This window comes from Nematolebias whitei, chromosome 11, assembly GCF_014905685.2.
Source record: "Nematolebias whitei isolate Nwh7 chromosome 11, NemWhi1, whole genome shotgun sequence".
Classification (NCBI taxonomy): Eukaryota; Metazoa; Chordata; class Actinopteri; order Cyprinodontiformes; family Rivulidae; genus Nematolebias; species Nematolebias whitei.
Genome location: NC_056508.1, coordinates 47,070,590 through 47,093,721, shown reverse-complemented (window position 1 = coordinate 47,093,721; position 23,132 = coordinate 47,070,590). Strand labels below are relative to the sequence as shown.

The following is a 23,132-nucleotide window of genomic DNA, read 5'->3' as shown; positions in this document are numbered from 1 at the left end:
GTAGTTCTCTTCACATCTGTAGCTGCTAGTTATCTAAACTTTAGGCCTCAGGTACTGAAAATCACAGGTTAGTGTTTAGTTTAGGCTTCATGAGCCCCAGAACACTTTAGCAGTTTTAAACAAGTTTTTGACCTGTTAAAAAAATAAAAGCTTTTCATTTTTTGCAAGGCTTTTTATCCCAGAGCTTCAAATTAAAATCATCTTGCCCTGAGTTATATCATGAGATCTCACTGGACGCAGTGGGGATGACTCTCAGCTACCACCACGCCGAATTTTAGCTCAGTATCTGTAAAGCTGCTGATTCGTGGCCTATTTTTCTGCTTGTCAAGTTGGCTGTGTCCGCCATCTTTAATCAGGCTCTAAATGTTAATTAGCTGTGCACGTTCGTCGTGTGATTTGTGTCTGAAAGTTTTGTTAAACTCGATCCGAACGGAGCTGAGCTCAGCGTGAGCGTTGGGGGTGACTCTCAACTACCACCACACCAAATCTGAACTCCGTTTTAGTAAAATTGATCGAGTTATAGCTGTTTTTGTGTTTGATAGGATCAATCAGTTGTGGCGGCCATATTGAATTGGATTAAACCTTAAAAAGCTGTTGATGCACGTCTGATGATTCTATGAACGTTTCATTAAAATCTAGTGGTTTGTGAGATGTTTTGCTAACAGACACTTCCTCCCACCTTTTATCCTTTCTCCGTTGAGTGATGTTGATACCCTCAGACAGACGGCTTCGGCTGTCCCTCAGACAGACGGCTTCGGCTGTGCGCTCCACACAGTTTGTTGGAGCGCTGAGGAGGAACCGTCCTGATCGAGAGGTTTCGTGTTGTTGAAACACGCCGAGGAGCCCGAGGGCCCGACGCCGTGATCACCACCCACCTCCACCAGAGCTGAAGGGGGAAGCAGCGTAAACAAACGTTCCCTCTGTTAAACACGAACACCTGAAGCCAGAACTGAGCCAGAGAATTTATGATTGTCTGCTGTGTTAGCAAAATATCCCATGAACCGCTGGATGGATTTCAATGGAAGTCAACAGTGCACGCACATCTGTGGCTGACTAACTCTTTGAGTCAGTCCAATTCAAGATGGCTGCCACAGCTGGTGTGTAAACACAATGGCTCTAACTCAGTCAGCTTTATAGCTATTGAGCTAAAACGTGGTGTGGTAGTAGCTGAGAGTCCTCCCCAGCACACACTACAGGCGCTGACATGTTGAAGTCATCTCTAAAGTTTCACACATTATTTTTCCTGCTTTGCAAACTGAAGATGAAGTTGTGTAAGTGAGCAGCTCCGCCGCTGTTGACTCGTCGCAACGCTGAGCAAACACCGCGGTTATAAAAACCACAGGGCATGCTGGGTAAAGTGACACCTGGACGACTTCCTGTTGGGTTTTTCTTTTAATTTCCCTCGTGTTTTCTGTTTCACTTCTGTTTGTGTGTTCCCAGCTGGATCTTTGATGGTGTAACAATCTGAAGGTTAGACAGAAGACTCACCAAACTAGCCCAGAGTGCAGTTTTTGAGCTGTACTTCCTGTTCCGTGACCTTTGGACCATTTTCCCTCTCTCGGTCGCTACCTGTTTCCATGAACCTGTTTGGATTTTATTTGCTCCTCTGTGAGGGTTATTTATTTACTTCAACCAGTATTTGTTGCTTATTAATCCGTTTGTGGTAATCTGTGAATATGAGGCTTCAAAAAGGTCAAAAGGAGTTAATATTTCTTAGATTGAAGAGACCGAAGAACCTTTTTAACCAAAACAACAAGAGTTGAGTTCACAAGTCAGAATTTATGGATTTTCTCAATTAAATTATACATACAGGCTCAGATTTATACATGCGTTTATCTGAGGGGGCTCAACACAGGAGCCCCCCAGGGCTGTGTGCTAAGCCTCCTGCTCTATGCCCTATACACACATAACTGCTCAACACAGCAACACCATAGTCAAATTGGCAGATGACACTACGGGGGGGTCCAGTGGGGGTCGATGAGCCCATCTACAGGGACGAGATGGAACAACTGACCGCGTGGTGCAGGAGAACCATCTAGTCCTCAAGAACTCGTTTTATTTTTTCCCAAAATTGCTTTGTACTCGGGTGCAATGACAGTAAAGGTCTATCCATCCATCCATCCATTATCTTTACCCGCTTATTCCATTTTGGGTCATGGGGGTCGCCGGTGCCCATGTCCAGCAATCACTGCGAGGGGCGGGGTACACCCTGGACGGGTCTCCAGTCCATCACAGGGACACATAGAGACAAGCGAGACAAACAAACATTCACTCTCTCTCTCACCTCGGGACAATTTAAAGTTACCAATCAGTCTAACATGCATGTTTTTGGTCTGTGGGAGGAAACCGGAGTACCTGGAGAAAACACACTCATGCACGGAGAGAACATGCAAACTCCACCCAGAAAGGCCCCTGGACCGGGGTTTGAACCAGGGACCTGCTCGCTGAGAGGCAGTAAAGGTCTATTCTATTCAAAATCTTTTTCCAGGTGGTGCTGAAGGTTCTAGAAGGTCCTTTGACTTGACGAGGCCACGGTCCGTTAACTTCCTGTTAGGGATCGTGACTGACTGCAGCTCGTAGGTTCTCTTCGTCAGCATGAAGCTGATTGGACTGACCAAAACTCAGAAAGACGGGAAAGTCCAAAGAACTCAGTGAAGATGTAAGGAGGTAAATTATAGATTTAGTCAAGCTGGGAACATGAACCAGAACTGCTGGAACACCAGTGTCCTTGTCCACCACCACCAGTGTCTCTGCCCACAGTGGAGACAGTTTTACATCATCATGAACTAAGAGGACCAAGAGAGAAGCTCCAGAACCTTCAGGCTGGACTGAAACCTGCAACTGTGCACGTGGACAAGACAAATGTCTTCTGGAGACAAGTTTTGATGGTCAAACGAGACAAAGACTGAGCTGCTTCCCAAAGCCCCGACCTGAAATCAGATTTAAAAATTATGGACTCGATTAAAAGACCGAGTCAGGAAACCTTCAGATTAAAATAAACTTCATCAGTTCTGCCAAGAAGAATAAGAACAACAAGAACAAGAGGGGGATGAGAAGAAGAAGAAGATGATGATGAAGAACAACAAACAAGAAGAGCAAGAAGAAGAACAAGGAGGATGAGAAGAAGATCAACAATATAAATTAAATGAAGAACAAGAAGAAGGTTTTTGATTTTTAACAAAACTTTATTTACACAGATAGTTAACACAACAGTGTTAAAAAAGGTGATCAGGACAAGCTTCAAATAAAATATTTACACGAGGAGCTTGTTGTATTGTAGTTCTCTCTGATCAGAATTGGTCCATAAAACCTTGTTAAATCCACAGTTTCACAAAGTTCTCCAGGTGTCCAGTGTCTCTGTGGAAGCAAAACTCCAGCACCAGCCTGGCCTTGACGTTGCACCTCCACAGAGCCACGGCATCAAGCTGAGGTCCAGCCTGCGTTCTGTCCCTGCGAGACAAGTAAACAGCTGAGGTCCAGCCTGCTGTCTGTCCCTGCGAGACAAGTAAACAGCTGAGGTCCAGCCTGCGGTCTGTCCCTGCGAGACAAGTAAACAGCTGAGGTCCAGCCTGCGTTCTGTCCCTGCGAGACAAGTAAACAGACATTTTGCTTCGGCCACTACAAAGTTTAAAGTTTGGGATTTAAACTTCGTGTCTTTGCTGAGATGTTCTCCATTAATAAAAACAGATTTGGTGAAAACTGTCAAAAAGGTCCTCGTAAAGATCCTCGTCATTAGACTGGACAGAGCCGTCAGCCGTGCACAATCTGTAAAAACATGAAAAACACTCTCAGACAAACTGCAGACAGGACACTCGTTTAAAACATCAGGACTGATGACCGACAAAAAAGAGTTTGTTGAAGAAGAAGAAGAAGAAGAAGAAGTCATTTAACCAAACATTAACAGAGGTGTATGGATATATTTGAGCCTGTGAGGATCAGATAGAATGATTACATTTAAACCCACTTCTTGTTTTCAAAGGAAGAAGCAAGTAAAGATGATGGATGGATGGATGTTATAGTATTTACTGTTTAATCATTCCAGCCTGGAAAAAGTTGTTCAAATAAATCTTCCAAAGCTCCAGTTGTTCTAACATCGCTTCTATTTTTAACATCACGGTAGTTTTAGTTTTGCCCCGGAGGCAGCGGTATCTTTACATTTCATTTCTAGCCTGTAAAAACCAGAGAAACTGGTTTAATTCCCTGTGAGCTGCTCTGCAGTGCAGTGTATACTGGTTTCCCACGTCACCTGAATGCACCACAGGGGTACAGATTCTTTCCTTGAAGCGAACAGATGATCCAGCGCTCGTTGGTGCTGCAGTTCGCTCAGACGATCAACGGTAAAGGAGTTGTGTTGACGGGCAACGGCGAGTTGCTACTAATGGTTGCTCGTGTGCGTTGCACCTGTTAATCTACAGAAATGGGCTCAATCCAGAGTTGGCTGTCGTTTCTTTCTTTCATTCATCTGGGGCCTGACTGCGACAGAGGAATGCTTCTGTTTGTTTGGACTCTTAACTCTGACCTATGAGTCGTTCAGGCATAAAAAGAAGATCCAGGTCGTGTCGACACACAAAACAGATGTAATGTCTGTCCTTTGTTAGCAGAGACACACTTCAGTCTAATTTAATCTGAACAAATTACAGTTTGACAGGAAGTAGGATTGTAGGTGGTTCTTGAGAAGCTTCAGCTGATGAGCTAAATGTTGTCAGGTGTTGGATTATTTTCTGACTTCCAGATTATGCTCATTGTTTCAGTTCAGCAACTTCTCCTTTTGTCCCCACCTGTCCAGTTTCCTCAAACGAAAGAGCGCCGCGTGCGCCACACAAAGGTTTCCTTTAATGGAGCCGGACTCAGGCGGAGGTTAAAAGGTGCCGAAGCAAAAAACAAAACAAAAAAAACTCTAAATGAACTTTAGAAAGTCTGGAGAAATGTTGATCAAGACAAGAGTGCAAGAAAGTATGTCTGCTCCGAAGGAAACGGCTAAAATAAAATGACCAAAACAGTAGCTAGAAGCTAAAGTTACCAAAACTGTAGCTGTAAACTAATAGTAGCTGAAGCTAAATGTAGCAGGAGTGTAGCTAAAAGCCAAATGTTGCAAAATTGTAAGTAAAAGCTAAAGTAGCAAGACGAAATAAAAGCTACAAAAGCCAAAATAATAAAATTAGCAAAAAGGTAGCTGGAAGCTGAATTTAGCAAAATCGTAGCTAAAAGCTAAACTAAGCTAAATATTTGCTACAAAAGCCAAAATGATGATTGTAGCTAAAATTAACAAAACTGTAAGAACTAAAACAGGCAAAATAGTAAAATTAGCAAAAATGCAGCAGGTATGTGAATGTAGCAAAATTTTAGCTGTTTGATAAAATCAGGAAAATAGATGCTAAAAGCTAAAATTTGTATAATTATAGCTAAAATAAGCAAACTCTGCATAAACCTAACTGAAAGCTATTTGTAGCATTACCGTAGGTAAAAGATAAAAGTAGCCAGACTTAAGTGGTCACGAAGCTAAAACTAGCTAAACAGTAGCTAAAAGCAGCCAAAGAAACAAAAACAGAGCAGTGAGCTGAGGTAGACGTCAGAGAATCATGTTTTAAAGGATCTGACGTGATTTTATTGTTTCTGTGGGCATCACGTTGTAAATAACATTTAACAATTCAAAACGTTTAAAGTTATAAATCCTAAAAGTCTCAGCACACGGATCCTGGTCGAGCCAATAAGGAGCTATTTATACGACAGACCTCGGTGGCAGGCCTCAGACTCACGACGTCTTTCCGATGAAAGACGAAACGTTTCTTCCAAAAAGAATCGTCCAGAGGACCTGATTTAACCTTTTCTTTTGTTGTTTTGTTAAACGAACGGTTCGAGTAGCTCAAAGTGCGCAGGAGTTTAAAACACGCGCAGAACAAACTACAAACAGGAAAACAATCGGGTGAACGCTGGGCGGTTGAGGACTTTTGCACAGAACCGCATCATGACAAGACTGCGTTTATGAGGATCGAGCAAGTCGAGCCACGCAGAGCTCTACATCTCAGAGCAGCTGTTTACATCTGGTTCAGCTTGTTTGTCGGGGGAGGGGGCATGACTCACGGTGGAGGTTGATGAGTGCCTGTTGTCGTACCTGAGGGGGGTTCAGGAGGCCAAACTTAATTAAATCAAGCCTTTATTCATTTAGAAACCTGCATGGAAACAAAGTTCTCCAAATAAGCCTGATCCGGGTCAGATTGGATCTGAGACCAGCTCCACGAAGACGGACCTCTGTTAAAGTCCTGCTGAAGGATTTCATAATAAAAGCTACTCCATGACCAGTGGTTGTATGAGCTAGCTGCACATCTGGAGCAGCTCGGAGCTCTTCTCCAGTCTCGTATTAAAGTTTAATTGGATTTAAATGTGAAATAAAAGTGGAAGCAGTTAATAAATGTTGAATATTGTCTGTGCTGTGCAGGTGAGCCGCCCAAAGACCACCTCGTTATCCCGGATGCCTTTGGGAACCACGGTGAGTAAAAAAACATCTACTCCACAAAACACGCTGATGATAATAATAATAAGAAGAATATTTTTCTTGGGGTTTAAACTAAAGAGTTATTTACTGATAAACACTGCAGGTGAACAGGTAGAACAGAGAACTGGAGATGGTTCATCTCAGACGATGTGAGACAAACAGTCCAAGTCTTTAACCTGAACAACTAAAGCTTCTGTACTTTATTACAACTTGTGAGTAAACTGAACTGGAAACGCTTGGATTAAAAACACAAAAGTATTCTGTTGAATATCCAGGTCCATGCTCAGTAATCCAGGTAGAAACATTCAACAAAGTTAATTCAGGTCCTCTGGACGGATTATTTTTTGTTGAAGCGTCTCGTCCTGGTTCTGCTGGAGGTTTCTTCCTGTTTAAAGGGAGTTTTTCTTCCCACTGTCTCCTTTGTGCTCGCTCAGGATGAGACTGACGAAGTGAAGATTCAACACGATCTGCTGCTTCCTCAGATCGAGAACTTTTACCTACTGGATTTTTAATGTCCAGTATGTGAATGTTTCTGTTCAGGCCCGGGACGACTTCTGTTGTGACTCGGAGCTACAGAAATAAACTGAAGTGAATTAAAACGAGACCCGACCGTTCGGACTGAAAAACATTTGGGCTGGTCCTGTGAGCTGTGATTTGTACCACAGATGAAAATGTCCTGGGTCGATAATGCGCCTTGTTGCTTACCATACAAAGGACAATTAATGACCAGTTTGGCTTGCCATACTCGGACCTCCTGTTGCTCTCCACTGCTTCTTTCCCAAAACCTTTTCCTTTAGCTGATTTAAAACAAACGTTTTCTCATTTAAAGCAGACACTTTGGGCGTGTACACGTATTATTGCGCCACAAAAAACAAAAATCTATTTATCTTTAAATACATTTCTCTTTAGTTCTTTTCAGTCGACCGTTCCTCACGTTGTAGAAGGAGTTTCATGAAGATATGCCGACGATTTTAGTTTTAACATTGGTTCACACCGAATCGGTCTTACAGGGAGTCGGCGTGTGTTTTTGGAGGTTTGCGGTTGTTTTTGCAGAGATCTTCTGCACCTTCTGATGAAGAGAGGAGCCGCAGGTTCCTCCTCTGCGTCGGTTAGATTCATTCCTGCACACGGCGTGCAGACGTTTTCTACCGGCGGAGGAAGCGGCTTCGTGGTTTCATCCCTGAAAGTAATTGATTTATTTGTTCTGGCAGGTGTGGCCCCGCCAGGTGAAGATGATGAACATAAAGGGGTCTTCAGGAGGCTCAGCTCCATGTTGCCCTCCATCCGCAAAGGCAGAAGAGACAGTGAGTGTCACGTTGGGTCATGTGACCTGCATGTTTGGTTGCTAAGGAAACGGGTGGTTTTCATTTCACCGCAGCGACTTAACAAAAAAAAATACAAGTCTTAACTTGTTTTTCTGTCACAATACAGGAAGTAAAATCTGAAAAACAAAACTGAATAAGAGTTAGAGCTTTTCAAACACAACGTGCTCGACGGGACGGGGCTGCGGCCGTTACGGTAGATTACAGCAGATCTCCCACAAAAACAAGAGCAAGTTTATGGTGTAAACAAAAAGAGCAACAACCCTCAAAGGATTCGCCCTCAGCAAGATTCATTTGAAGCGAGTGATCAGAGCCGGTCCTCGGACTTCAGAACATCATTCAGAGTCTGAACAGGCCACTTTGTTCAGCTTGTTAATTTTTCACATTAAACTCTTAAACCCGAAGCCGTCTGCTTCTGGGACAGTTTATACATCAGAACGTCTTCTTGCACCTGGTGGGACTCTCAAAGCTCACGCAGGACACGGGGGGGTCCAAACTTTTTCACACGTGAGCCAAAAGTCAAAATGAAAGGAGTCACAGACCTCAAAAATTATATTAACATTTTTAAAAAAGCAAAAGCTTCAGTGTTTTGTCTTCTTGTTTTTTCAGTTTGAAGCGCTCAGCAAACACATGAACAACATTTTGGAGAAGGGATTAACGTTTACTCGTTTTGGTGTAGAAGGATTTCTACATTGCGGTCAAGGTCGAGGTTTCTTTATTGTCGTTCTCCTTTTAGATCCAAACCTTTAAAAACCTCAACATTAACCTTTTTTTTTTGTTGGTCCACTGTTGCAAAGTGAAAAGTGACAATTGTAAAAAAGAATTACCGTATTTTTCGGCCTATAAGTCGCGTTTTTTTGCATAATTTTCACGCCCTGTGACTTATATGCCGAGGTGACTCATTCATGGATTTTCCATATTTATGAAAAATTTTTGGCTGCAATATGACAGTTTTCATTTATTCTGACTAAAAATATTGAACACTGCAATTTTCAGCCACTAGATAGCCCATGTAATAGATAAAAGTGGCTATTAATGACACAATCGGCTTGCCATAGCCTGCGACCTTCGTCCAGCTCGTTGCTTGGTACAACCGTCAAATCAGCTTCATTTCGCTGCACCGCCCCGACGATATGCAGCTGATTTGACCATTAAAGTGCATTCATTAAGTAAAAGTTCAACTGATGTGTATATATGTGTGTGTGTGTGTGTGTGTGTATATGTCAAGATCGGACGCTTTGTCCCTCAAGATTTAATCATTTTCCTCACAGCTTGTAGTTATCACACAGGGACTGTTTGTAGTCGGCCTGCCTTCTTAGGAGAACTGTCAGGGAGTGACAGACGCAGGTTTGTGGTTACCACGGTGACCCTAATGAGCCACTGGCAGCAGATTTAACGTTTATTTTATACGCCCGTCAAAGGCGGACGTATTATGGTAAAGTCTCCGTGTCTAAACTTTCTGTTGTCTGGGCCACAACTTCTGATCTGCTCAAGCTCCAAGATCAAGGTCACAAATCAAGGTCAAAGTTTATACAATGTCTTTGCTTGCCTGGTCCATCACTATAGATTGCTGTTTGTCAACGAGCGTACAATGTGCCGTGTGCAGTACTCGTGTTATCGTTTCCTTTACTCTTCTTCTACAGTTCTCCAGAGTGTCGGATGGTTTGCAGCTCACATTATTACCAAGTCGATCCCAAATCACATTTGAGCTTTAGAGAAGAAAAATAATGAATGTTTAGACAGTTGCTGCGTTTGAGCCCTTCTAAATACTGTATCCTGATATTTTCTACCTCATAGCTGAAAACAGTGTTTTAGTTTGTTAGTAAAAAAAAACCTCCGAAGTCCGTCAGATTTATGTTGCTCGTAAATTATTTTCAGTTTTTGCACCTCCTTTTTCTGTCCTCCTAGCACTCGTAAATTATCCGTTGTGCCTTTAAAAGTCTAGTTAAAGGCTTTAAACAGCTCCTTAAAAGGGAAGAGTTTCAGCATGTGCACGCTCAGTGATCACACACCCTCTTCACGTGCACGCTCAGTGATCACATACACAAACTGAACCGTTCAGAGAAAAGTCTCAGCTGTAGCTTCTGCACCGCAACAGCTCAGGCAGTTGTTTTAACATGTTTTAACACATAAAAAAACAATATTTATACTGAAAATGTTTCTTTTTTAGTTTCATGGGGTCTACAATTACTCAGCTTAGTGTCTTTACACTGAGCTGTAAGTGGCTTCAGGGCTGTGTGCTGGCATCAGAAGTTTAGTTGTGTTGGTTGAGGGGACGTCAACGTTTCATGGTGAGCTCTGCAGCTCACCATCGTCTTTTTGGGCAGCTGTGACTGAGTGGTTAGAGCCATGTCCTTCAATGGGAGAGTTGGGGGTTCAATTCCAAGAGCAGTCACATGCATGAAGTGTCCCTGGGGAAGACACCGAACCCCTCATCGCCTCCGTTGTGTCCCATTGGTGCATGAATGTGATAAATCGGAACCACCACCTCAGTCTTCCACTCCACAGGATTGTCCCAGTTCTCCATGCAACATTGAAGAGACATGTCAACCATGACAGCCCCACAACATCCAGGCCCTTCAGCATCTTGGGGCGAATCTCGTCTACCACTGATGCCCTGCCACCAAGGACCTCAGAGACCTCTGCCATAGTAATGGACTGGTAGACTCTGCCTCCTCAAAGATATACATCTTGGTGGATTAACTTAAGGAGAGCTTTGAAATGCTCCTTCCACCGCTCAACAATATATTTAGTTTGGGTCAGTAGTCCCCCGCCCAAACAAGCACAGCCTGGGATAGGGTCTTCTTTCCTTTTCTGAGTCGCTGAACCGTTTGCTAGAACTTCTTTGAGGCAGACTGAAAGTCCTTCTCCCCAAATTCCTCCCATGCTCGAGTTTTTGTTTCTGCAACACCAAACTGCAATCCTTCTGGCCACCCTGTACCTGTCAGCTGCTTCAGGAGTCCTCTGGAACATCCAAGTCCCCAAGGCCTCCTTCTTCACCTTGATGGCCGCCGTCACTGCTGGTCTCTACCAGCGGGTCATTTGGTTCTCCCCCCTCGCCCCACAGGCACCAGTGACCTTCAGGACGCAGGTTCTGGAAGCTGCATCTGCAATAGAGGCCCTGAACATGGCCCATTTGGATTCCATGTCCTCACGCTCCCCTGGGACATGTTAAAAACTCTCCCGGATGTGTGAGTTGAAGATTCCATGGACTGGGGGCTCCACCAGACACTCCCAGTTCACCTATGTTTGGGTTTACCAGATCTGTCCAACAGCCTCCCGGCCACCGGATCCAACTCACCACCAGGTGGTGATCAGTTGACAGCTCTTCCCCTCTCTTCACCTGAGTGTCCAATGATACGATTACAAAATCGCTCATCAACCTCAGACCTAAGGTGGCCTGGTACCAGTAACACTTATGAAGCACCCTCTGCTCAAACATGGTGTTTGTTATGGACAGCCCATGCCTAGCAACAGTACAATAAATGAACCTGAGGTTCAGATCAGGGAGGCCGTTCCTCCCAATCACCCCCTTCCAGATAACTTCATCATTGCCCACATGGGCATTGAAGTCAACCAGTAGCACAAAGGAAGACAGCACCCCTTCCAGGACACCATTCAGAGACTCCAAAAAACCTGTATAATCTGAACTGATGTTTGGTGCACATGTCAGAACCTTCTCTCCTCCAGCCCAAAGCCGCAGAGAGGCAACCCTTTTGTTCACCGGGGAAAAAGGCCGAGGGCTTGTGAGTGTCTCCACACCCGCCCAACATCTCTCTCCCTGTGGATCTCCGGAGTAGGAAAGTGTCCATCCCCTCTCTAGGAGTTGAGTCACAGAGACCAAGCTGTGCAAAGAGGTGAGTCCAAGAACATCTGGTTGGTACCTCTCAACCTCACACACAAGCTCTGGCTTCTTACCCACCAGTGACCTGACGTTCCATGTCCCTAGAGCTAGTCTATGCTACCAGGAATTCAAATGGCCAGGAACCCCCCCTCGCCTGCTGCCCTACGTGCACAGCACCCAACCTTGACGGACCTCACCACAGGTGGTGGGTCCACGTGGAGGTAGCTTCCTGTTATGTTTTTAGGATTGGCCCATCTGAGCCCCAGGAGCCAAGGCTCGATCACGAGCACCCCCCCACCACTGAACCTGGCTCCGGGGAGGTGACCCGGTTTTCCTTTTCCGGGCAAGGTTTTCTGACATTACTGTTGCTTTTCCTTCAAGACTTTGAATGTTTTCACCGTTTAGTTTTTATAGAGGATATAAGTTTGTTTCTAGGTGGTCTTTAAAGGTTTATCGTTGAACTTCTGTCAGGGCAGACATGTGCCACGTTCACTAGTCTCGTTCAGCAGGTCACTACTTAATGTTGAACAAGTCCTTGTAAATTACAGTAGCAGGGAGGTTTCCTACAGTCTTGAGTATCTGCTAGCTGATTTATTTAACCACGTTAAAGGTTTTGCAACTAGATGTCTTCAGTCAGGTTTGGATTTCAGGCTGACTCACTCTGGAGGCTGAGTCAGCCTGAAATCCAAACCGTTGTGACACTGAGACAAAGTTCTGATCCAACCCAGTTCTTCAGCTGGTAAAACGTATGAGCAGCTGTGAACTTGCCTTTGTTTATAACCCGGTCAATAAGGTCTGGGTGAGGTAACATGTGGTTTAAAACTCAAATTACAAAATACAAACTCAGTGATTTCAAGTGGATCAAATACTAATTAGACCCCACCAGTCAAATTTGTGTATTAAATGCATTCAGTAGTTTGTTGCCATTGGATGAAGACAAATGTCCTTATTAGTTATAAACACTTGTTTGATTGTGTTTTTTAAGAAGAAAATTCCAGAACAAAGAATAAATCAAGACATGGTCAACCATTTTGACACTTGTTGTAGAGCAAAGCGGGGAATTGGAAATGCTGTCCATCAGTGTCGAGAGCATGACAACTTAAGAAACAAGTGAGATACCGACTTCCATTTTGATGCGTGGCTGCATCTCAACGTAAAAATGTTCTCCATCGAAACTGGGTTGCCACGTCAAAATACAAGATGGCTGCCGTCATATACAGACCCCTTCCAAACAATTTGAATATCATGGAAAAGTTGTTTAACTTCCATAATTCCATTCAAAAAGTTAATATTTAGTAGATGATAGATTCAGGGCCCACAATTTAAACAATTTCAAGTATTTATTGGTTCATTTTTACATAATTTGGGCTTCCAGCTCATAAAACCCATGAAAACAGGATTTCAAAACATTAAAATACTGTGAAGACATCAGTCCACACGTCTCAGTTGTTGCAGAAAAAAAGAAATAAATCACAACAAATCAATCAAAATATGGTTCTTTCAAATCAATATATCAATCTTCAATACTTGGTTGTGAACCTCTTTGTCTTAATCTCTGCCTCGATGTGGAATTGAGACAGTCAGCCTGTGGCATTGACTGGGAGTTATGGAATTGAGACAATCAGCCTGTGGCATTGACTGGGAGTTATGGAAGCCCAGATTTCCTTCATGCTGTCAGATCTTCTTTGTTGTTGCTCTGGTGCTCCTCATGTTCCTCTTGAGAAGACCCCATAGATTCTCTATTGGGTTTAGGTCCGGCCAGTTGGCTGGCCAGTCAAGCACTGTGGCATCAAACCAGGTTCTGGTGCTTCTGGCAGCATGGGCAGGGGCCAGGTCCTGCTGGAAGATGAACTCTGCATCTCCATACAGATCCTCAGCAGAAGGAATCATGAAGTCCTCTAAAACATTCTGGTAGACTGTTGCTGTGACCTTGGATTTAAGAAAGCAGAGTTTACAAACACCTGCACCGGACATTGCACCCCAGATCATGACTGACTGTGGATGTTTCACACTGGACCTCAACCAGTATGGGTTCTGTTCCTCACCCTTCTTCCTCCAAACCCTTGGACCTTGATTTCTGAATGAAAGACACTTTACTTTCATCAGAAAAGAGGACCAAGGAACCCGACAGTTGTAGTCCATCTCCTGGATGAGTCTGAATGTGGTGGTTTTTGAAGCTGTGACTCCGCCTCATTCCACTCTTTCTGGATCTCTGACAGATTCTGGATCTTCTCTGTTTGATGATCCGCTGAAGCCCACGGTCATCTCTTTTGCTGGTGCATCTTCTCCTGCTACATTTTGTCCTTCCACTAGACTTTCCATTGAGATGCTTGGACACAGCGCTCTATGAACAGCCAGCCTCCTTAGCTATGAACTGTTGTGTCTTACCCATCCCATGGAGGGTATCACTGATGGTCTTCTGGACAGTAATGTCTGCAGTCTTCTCCATATTGAAACAAACTGAGACAATTGAACCAAACTGAAGCAATTTAATGACACCTGGGGAACCCTGTGCAGGTGCTTTGAGTTTAGTAGATGATTAGTGTCACACTCAGTTTAAAACATTCATGTCCTGCAACATTTGGACTGATTTCTTCACAGTATTCTAATATTTTTAAATCCTGTTTTCATGAGTTTCATGAGCTGGAAGCTCAAATTATGTAAAAATAAACAAAGAAATACCTAAAAATCATTTAAATTGTGGGCCCTGAATCTATCATCTATTGAAGATTAATGTTTTGAATGGAATTATGGAAGTTAAACAACTTTTCCATGATATTCTAATTTTTTGGAAAGGGTCTATACATGTAAACCAACCACCCCAATCATTTACGAAAACTATGCTTTCTAGTTTTTATATTGCTTAAAATTAGAGTTTTCTCAAATGATTGAGGTGGCCGAAGAATAATCTATGGGGGGCCAAGGCCACCTTTGGCCACCCCCTGGCTCCTCCATTGCTCCTGGTGATGGATAAAATGGCTCCCTCCTCTCCAGGGTCTGTCGCTCTGCACCTCAGACAAGAAAAAATAAATAAATAAAACTGTTCTTCTCCACGGTGTAACTCCTGCCCACTTGAATGTCTGGCACCAAGAACATTTAGGTTTACTTACATTCTCTGTTCAACTCCAGTCCAGAAAAACACTCATCTCAAAAACTACAAACATTCACTTTTCAGATTCCTCAGCGAGGGGGATGTTGGCGTACAGCTTGTTTGTTTGTACCTTTATAATCTACCTCATCTGTTATTTTTTTATTCCATCAGATGAGCCCAGCCTTTGTTAATAACAACTTGTATATTTGTGTATTTTTGTGTAGAGGCCAAAGCCCCTGAGCCTCTGGAGGCGCTGCAGACCCCGCCGTCAGAGGAAAGACTGCCCCGCTGCGTTAGCGGGCAGTACTTCTTTGAGTATCTGGTGGTAGTCAGCCTCAAGATGACCAAAGTCGGCACCTATGAACCTCAGATCACCTACCAGTTTCCCAAGGTCAGTCTGTTGGAGAACCCGAGTTAAACACACTACGCTGAGGTTGTCACGGTTTTTTAAAGATTTTAAACTAAGATTCATAACATAACCTAAGAACCACCTACAAATAACCACAACATGTTAAACAACCCCCTGGATTCTGCTTTGGACTGGTTGAAGTCATACCAGTGAACAATTTTCTCAGGGGTTCCACAGGGTTCTGAACTTGGTCTCTAATCTATTTTTCTTTATAAGCCATGGAAGTTCAATTAAGAGGTTCAGTTAATAACTGAGAAAGCTCACTAGATGAAAAGTTAAACATTTTCAAATCCAAAATGGAGTCCATTTGCCTCCGTTGGCCCTGGATGACCGAGAACCTTCGCCTTCAGGTCTTCTCCATACGAGATTCTTTGAGACAAAATAAAATCTTCTGACTCAAACTGAATTCTGTGAGCTGCAGAGTGGATTCAAAAATATAATTTCATTTGTTCTTAATATGTTAGCTGGACAAACCATAAATTATTTACTTTTTGAGATGGAGGTCTGTTTTGACCAGTTCTCTGCTCTCGGCTTCATTGCTGCTTTATCCACGTCAAAGGTAAAAAAAAAAAAATCAGCCGAAGGGTAGAAATGAAGCAGAACTAGAAATGTGAAACCAGTTTTGCTCAAACATGTGCACAGTTCCTCAGAAACATAACTTCATTTTGACCTGGAGCTAGTAAAAAAAGAACTGACTCAGCATTTTTAACATTTTTTTAACCTTTTTGTACATTTCTGTTACCTAACTGCCGCCGCGTTCTTTCTGCAGCTGTTCGTAAATCAAAACGTTCAGCTCATTCAGGAGATGAGTGCCTCTGTGACTTTTGGCTTTTGTTACTTTGATTCTTTCCAGAACGTTTAACTTTATTTACCAACAACTTTGTTCTCTTTGAACTCAGCTCAAGTTTCTGCCTCTGTTTTTGTCTTCTTATCCTACTTTAAGCTTTTAGTTAGGGTTTGGCTCCTTTTAGCTATTTGCTAGTGTTTTCCCTCTTTTAGTTGGCATTTCATTACTTTTGGCTACTAATTAAGAGTTTTGCTTTCTTTGGATTTTAACCAGTATTTCCTTACTTTTAGCTGGCTTTTTGCTACTTTTAAGCTTGTAGTTACAGTTAGCTTTATTTAGCTTTTAGCTAGTATTTTCTTACTTTTAGCTAGTATTAGTTCCTTTTAGCTTTTTGTTAGCGTTTTCTTCATTTTGCTTTTAACTAGTATTTTCCAGCTTTTAGCTAGCATTATTCCACTTTTGGTTTTTAGTTGGGTTTTACCACTTTTAGCTTTTAGCAAGTGTTTTCCAACTTTTAGCTAGCATTTAGCGACTTTGGGCTTTTCATTGTTTTTTTTTTTTCCTTTAGCTATTTGCTTATCAACTTTAAGCTGGCAATTGTTCAATTTTACCTTTTAGTGTTTTTCCACTTTTAGTTAGTATTTTTGTTCTTTTTGGATTTTAGTGTTCTTACATTTTTATAAGGTATTAGTTCTTTTTAGCTTTTAGCTGGTATTTAGCTTCTTTTAGCTCTAATAGTTCAGTTTCAGTAGTCCTTTAGCTCTCAGCTGTATTTTAGCAGAAATACATTTCTCCAGTGTTTTTCTGACTCGAGCTGAACTCTTTATTTTTATTTTTATTATTAAACTTCTGCTTTTAATTTGTCACATTCTTCATGAAGGACGTTACTGTAGTCTTACAAGCTGAAGCTCGTTAGTGGAGTAACGACCTGCAGGTTAGGTTCAGGTTTCTGTAGCTGATCTATAAATTATCAGGAGACTCTGAAGGAAACTTGTTGTCTCTTCTGTCAGCGAAATATTTGGGCCAGGCTGGGATGAGCTGCGTGTTTCTAACGGCAGCCATGTTTGTTTTCAGAGAGACATGATGGCGAGGTTTCAGAAAGAGGAGGAGGAGAAGACCTTGAAGGCCATCACCCTCTTTTGTTTCCCAGAAGGCATCAGCTGGGCTCCTTTAACAGAATACCACAGGTACGGGTCAGAACCACCTGCGCTGAGCTTCTCCTGCTTCGATACAAACTCTTTCTGTTTGTTTCAGTGAAACCTTCTCCTTCGTTCTGACTGAGATCGACGGCAGCAGAAGGAATGGATACTGCAGGAGGCTCCTGGTCCGTCCACTCATTAAACACAATAATAATAAAAAAAACATTTTTTACTCTTATTGTTTACAGAACTTTTCTTTTTCACTTTGACATTTTCAGCCAGGAGGAAAAGGAGCTCGACCACCAGAGGCGTACTGCATCATCAGCACTCTGGCTTGTTTCGGCCTCTTCTCTGAGGTGAGGACAACGCAGAAACATGCTCACCTGTTCACCTGTTCAGCTGTTCACCTGTTCAGCTGTTCACCTGTTCAGCTGCTCGTTAACACAAACCGATAATCAACCAATCGTACAGCAGCAACTCAGACGTGAAGACGAGTGGCCGAAGTTCAAACTGGGCATCAGAGCGGAGAGGAAAGGGGATTGAAGTGTTGGTCTGAGTATTTCAGGACCTGCTGGTCTGCTGGGATTTTTACCCTCAACCACCTCCAGGGTTTAACGAGACGGTCCAAAGTAGAAACTTTCCAGCGAGCAGCTGTTGACTGGACCAAACAGCCTTGTTCTGTTTCGTATAGGCTTCGCCCTTTAAGGCTATCGCTAGTGGTTTTACCTCGTGCGCAGCACTGAAATCTTTAGTCCACGCCCACCTGCTGTGTGGGCCCCGCCCCAGTCTTTGTAAATTGTCCTGAGACCAGGGACCCCTGTTCTCTTCAGCCAGCAAGCAGCACAAGGACTCTAAAGAGCAGAAGATGTCCAGTGGAGTCATTCGCCTGCAGGACGGGGAACATCCTCAGCTCCGACCTGCACGCCATCTGCGAAGGCTGCCTCGGCGCAGAACACGCAGGTAGGCCCTGACACCGCAGGCTTCCTGTCTGTCCTGCAAGCTTCTCCCGCTCGAGGAGAAGCAACACCGGGCGGCCAGCTTTGCTTCAGGTGAAGGGTATTCCCAGCTTCGTGGGAGATACCTGCTGGTATTAACAAACATCCCGATGTCAGCGACCACCCCCCTCCCAGCGATCGGTGTGCTCGTTCATGCTCCGCCTGAAATCGTTCAGAGGGTGGCGAGCGCTAAAGGCCCGATGGCGCCGGAGCTGCTAGCTCCGCCTCCTGCAGACAACTTGGCGGGAAAGTTTGCCGCCCCGCACTCCGGCCACCGAGACCCAGTCTGGCCTCATTTTCCAGCCTGTTTTGGCGGCGTGCAGCTCGTTAGCTCATCAGAAAAACAACATAAATGATCCGCAGCATCGTTTAAGCCGCGGAGTTCAAACGTGAAAAAGTAGCAGCTTCTACTCCACAATATCTTGAAGGAGGTTTAAACAGTCACGTTTCATTTGTTGGTGCTCACAGGACGTTTTGGGTATGACTCTCGGCTACCACCACACCAAGTTTTAGCTCAACGTCCGCCACATTGACCAAATACACGCCAAATACACGAACACCAGCAGTTACATGATCGCCCGCCTTTCACCCAGTGCATCGAATCAAACAGGAGGAACTGTCCAAACGTTCCTTTTTGTGTTCTTCAACAACATGAACGTGTTCAGCTTCCATGTGAGGTTTGGCTCAGAGCTGTGGTTCTGGGCGAGCGGCAGGTTAACGCTGCGTGTGACGTGTGTGCGTGTGTGTGTGTGTGTGTGTGCGCTCCGGTCCGTGCAGATATTCGACGAGGTGGAGAAGCGGCGGCAGATCTCCACGGCCTTGGTCTACCCGTTCATGCAGAAGCTGAGAGAAGCTCAGTTCCCGGCTCCCGGACACACCGTGGAGATTAAGAGCTTCATTCCAGAGTCGGGCACCGAGGTCAGAGCAACACACACATACGCACATGCACATACGCACACACGCACATGCACACACACACACACGCCTCGCAGCTGTTGCTTCACTTTAAATCTCCATGATCTGCTTCCAATCACAGAGTTTGTCTTTTTTCACGAGCTCGCTGCATTCTGCCGGTTTTTAAAGGAAAAGCACCTTATTTTTTTAGGTTTGCGGTTTTTTTTTTATCAGCCCTCAGATAACATTGTTCTGGTAGAGAGGCCCGGTACCAGAACAGAACCACATCCATGGGGCAGACAATCAGGTGGCTCAGAATAATAATAATAAAATAAAACTTGTGTGGAGGAGAAAGTGAAGCTGCAGACGCCTCGGAGCTGCTTTACTCTGGTAAACCTGAAGTCGCCTCATGTTTCACTTTATTTCTAGTTTTATCAGAATAAAACACAAAAATCAAAGAGTGAAATATTAGATTTGATTGTCTTTTATTTGCCTGGATGGTCCTGGGTTCATCATTATAGACCAGGACCATCAACTCAGTGATTCGTGACATCAGCTCTGTGAATCTAAACTAAAGTCTGAAGTTTCTGTGTTTTGCTCTGAATGTTTCTGGGACTGATTTTATTTTATTCAGACAAATAAAATCTGTTTAGTTTCTTCTGACTTGTGGAAACGGTCAAACCAGTTCTTCTGCTGTGAATGGTCCCACCACAGCAGAGCACGTCCAGTCTCCCACAGGTGAGAAGAGCAAGTTTAATGTTTAGGTTCACGAGGCGCGTGCGTCTCGGTTAAACATGATTAAAGCTGTGCTTCGTCGGTCGTTGGCAGAGACGGCTGAAGGCCTGCGAAGGTTTCAGCAGAGATTTGAACCCGACACGTGAAGAAAACGAGACTTTGTTCCGTGAAACGAGAAGAAAACATGAAGCGAGCAGGCGGAGACGTCCGGACAGAGCTGCTGTTGGTTTCTGCAGAACTGAACACAAAGTGTACATCAGATCGTCCAGCTGGGCGTGTTCGTGTGGATCTGCCCGGACACGTCCCCCGTTACACAACTCACCTCGGCAGGACCCAACACCTCCCATCAGGCCTTGCTCCGTGTCTCAGAAGCTCCCAGCCGCCTGAGGCGCTCGCTGTCGTCGGCCATCATGACAGAGGAGGACTCCCAGTCACGCTGGCTGCAAACGTGAAGCGAAACGAGGAGCGGCGCACAGACGCACCTGAACTCTCGTTACCTTCAATCAGCTGTTCATCGTGCACTCTTTAACGCTCGCAGCGAAGTGAAGGGAGGACCAGGCGAGCGTTGACGAGCAGCGATGAAGGAAGGAAACGTCAGCTTTTCAAGTTCTTACAAACAGTAACCAGGCGTGGGATTTATTAAAGGAATGCATATCGCCCGCCACTTTTCATGTTTTTGTTTTTGAGTCTTGTGTCTGACCTTACTTTGGACCTCAGAGTAAGTCGGACCCTTCAGGGCGGGAGTTGGACTCCGTCAGGGCTGCCCGTTTATTCCTCGGTGCAGATGGGCTTGGACCCCCTCTCCACCTGGATCCATTCACAAATCACACCCAGAAGGCGTCCCAGCTCGAGGTGTTTTGTGAAAGAGCCATGAATGTCCCTGTGATGGACCCCAAGTGGTCAGACACTCGAGCACAGCTGGCAGGTAGATGAGAATGCGTCCACAGAACATCCTTTTCAACTCATTTGAGATTTGGGGCTGTAGTTGAGATATTACTTGAGCTTTTGAGATGTTAATCAGCTGCTGATGGTTGTAGAAAACTGCCTCGTTGCCATGGTTACGCATCATAACAAATGTCCAAAACTTAAAATTTTCAGTAAAAATCCTTCCAGCTGCACAGCATCTGATACCAGAGGAAACAATCATCCAAAAAATTAGATTTACATCCAGAAAAAGAGGAATTAAAGTTTCCAAAAGCAAAATCTCAGAATGAATGTAGAGCTGCTCCAACATGCAGAATTGAGATTGTATCCCCACAGTCAGAGTTCTGTTCTGTGGCTCGGGTCCAACTCTGGCCGTTTGACGACGTGTCAGAACCGTAAGGTTTGTGTTCTCTCCACCAGATCATCCGTCTGACCCGACCGCTGGACTCCTGGCTGGAACACGTGAACTTCCACACGCTGTTCGACTGCCTGACGGACGCCGAGGTTCTGCTGGTGTTCGCAGCCGCGGTTCTGGAGAGGCGGATCATTTTCATCGCCGAGGAGCTGGGGTACGTTTCACCGTCCTGCCGAGGCCGTCCTGTGCTGCGACTGGACCCGTCACCTGTCAGAACCAAGCTTTATTTAACCGCATCTTCTTGAGGCTGCTATCCTGACTCAGGAAACTTTTATTTTGAAAGCTCCGTTAATGAAGAGTTTATCCGTTAAATGTTCCAGAAGAATGTTTTAATGTTGTTTCTTTCTGGGCTTTTTCTTCTCCGACATTAAAAGAGTTTTATTTAAAGGGTCAAAGATTTAAAGGAGTGAAGGTTCAGTGAGTGTGGGTCTGCGGCGCCACCCGGTGGATTAAAGATTTATTGAAGATGCTGTTCTGAAACTTTAAATGGTGTTTCTCCAGAACGTTTCACGACTTCAGTTTAAGTGAAAATATTGTAACAACCTAGAACACGTAGTTTTCCTGCATGTCGGGTTGTGAGCCTAAACTAAGTTCTGGACCGGTTCCTCTGTCGGTTCTGTCTGTCTGCAGGAAGTTGTCTCAGGTTCTTCACGCCGTCGCAGCCCTGCTCTATCCTTTCACCTGGCAGCACACCTTCATCTCCATCGTCCCAGAGATCCTGATTGACGTCGTCATGGCGCCCACCCCCTACCTGCTGGGGGTCCAGAAGCGCCTGCTGGACCAGGTCCTGCAGGACCAGAGCGACGTGAGTTCCAGATCTGAAGGAGCCACGTCTGTTTTTATTGGTTTAACTGCGACGTCAGCGATTTACAAATAACTGACCGTCAACTGGGGGCCACTTCCAGCCGGGGCGGGGGGTCCGGGTCCGGGTGGAGGATGTTCAGACTCATTAAAGCTGCAGTTTCCAGGTCAACGATGTTTCTAAAACTCCTGGGAGTGACACGTTTACCTTCCTACGTAACAGAAGTTGTTGTTGTTTACAAATGTTTACGTTCAGAGCTCTCACACACACACACACACACACGTCCTGCCACTCAGGAGCGTATTCTACTTTTATATTGTCGAACACGGGGCTGTTCAACTGGTGGTCCGGGGGCCAGGTCAGGCCCATGGATAGGCTCCGCTCGGTCCACCACTGGCTTCATCTTTAAATAAAACTCGATTTTAAACCATAAAACAACCTTCATGACAGTAACTGCGTGATCTGTTAGCACTCGGAGCTTGTGTCAGGGATGATGCTCAGCTACTACCACGACTAATTTTAGCTCAACGTCTGTAAAAGTGGCCGGATTTATCCATTTTCATTTTTTGCTAAGGTTAAGTAGCTGTGGCAGCCATCTTGGATCAGGTTAACTCATTTCCTGAAAGTTTTATACAAATCTGTCCAGTGGTTCATGAGATATTTTGCTAACAGACAGACATACAGTCAATTAGTTGCTGCATTTCATAACAGCAGATTAGTGAGGAAACAAAGATATAAAAATAATAAATAAAATAATAATTAATAATACTTTTGACGTCAAAGTTTGGAGCTCACCGTCTGTTCAGGAATATTTTGACCGTCAACTCGTTTTCTTTTACACTTTATTTAATTTCTAGTTTAAAATATATTTTTGGTAATATTTTTACTTTATGAGGAAATAAAACATTTTTCTCTTATTTTATTTATGTATTTTAAATGTATAACTAAAATGTGTTTTTAATTTATATTTAATTATATTCTTTTTTTTTATTTTTTATTTTGGGCTTGTTATTTTTATAAGCCAAACATTAAAAATATTTATTTGTTTAAATATATAACTAGAATATATTATTTATATTTAATTATATATAATAAAAAAAAGTTTCATTTTGGGCTTGTTATTTTTATTAGCCAAACATTAAAAATATTTATTTGTTTATTTAAATATATAACTAGAATATATTATTAAATTTATTTATTATAAATTATTTTTAATAAAAAATTTATTAGTCAATCACTAAAAATATTTTTATTTAAATATATAACTAAAATATATTATTTA

General features: G+C 43.7%; 2 protein-coding genes across 2 annotated transcripts in view; both read left to right on the top strand.

Moving 5' to 3' along the window:
* Nucleotides 1-23,132, top strand: part of LOC119417354 (serine/threonine-protein kinase 38) — a 140,538-nt gene that overhangs the window by 89,934 nt on the left and 27,472 nt on the right. The gene's annotated exons all lie outside the window — the stretch shown is intronic.
* LOC119417780 (DENN domain-containing protein 2D) overlaps nucleotides 1-23,132 on the top strand; it is a gene marked incomplete in the record, with an annotated part of 37,574 nt that overhangs the window by 8,213 nt on the left and 6,229 nt on the right. The window contains 9 exon segments of the mRNA XM_037685063.1: nucleotides 6,437-6,487; nucleotides 7,705-7,797; nucleotides 14,975-15,141; nucleotides 17,021-17,133; nucleotides 17,201-17,270; nucleotides 17,364-17,441; nucleotides 18,858-18,998; nucleotides 21,054-21,202; nucleotides 21,679-21,853. Coding sequence (XP_037540991.1) covers nucleotides 6,437-6,487; nucleotides 7,705-7,797; nucleotides 14,975-15,141; nucleotides 17,021-17,133; nucleotides 17,201-17,270; nucleotides 17,364-17,441; nucleotides 18,858-18,998; nucleotides 21,054-21,202; nucleotides 21,679-21,853 — 1,037 coding nt within the window.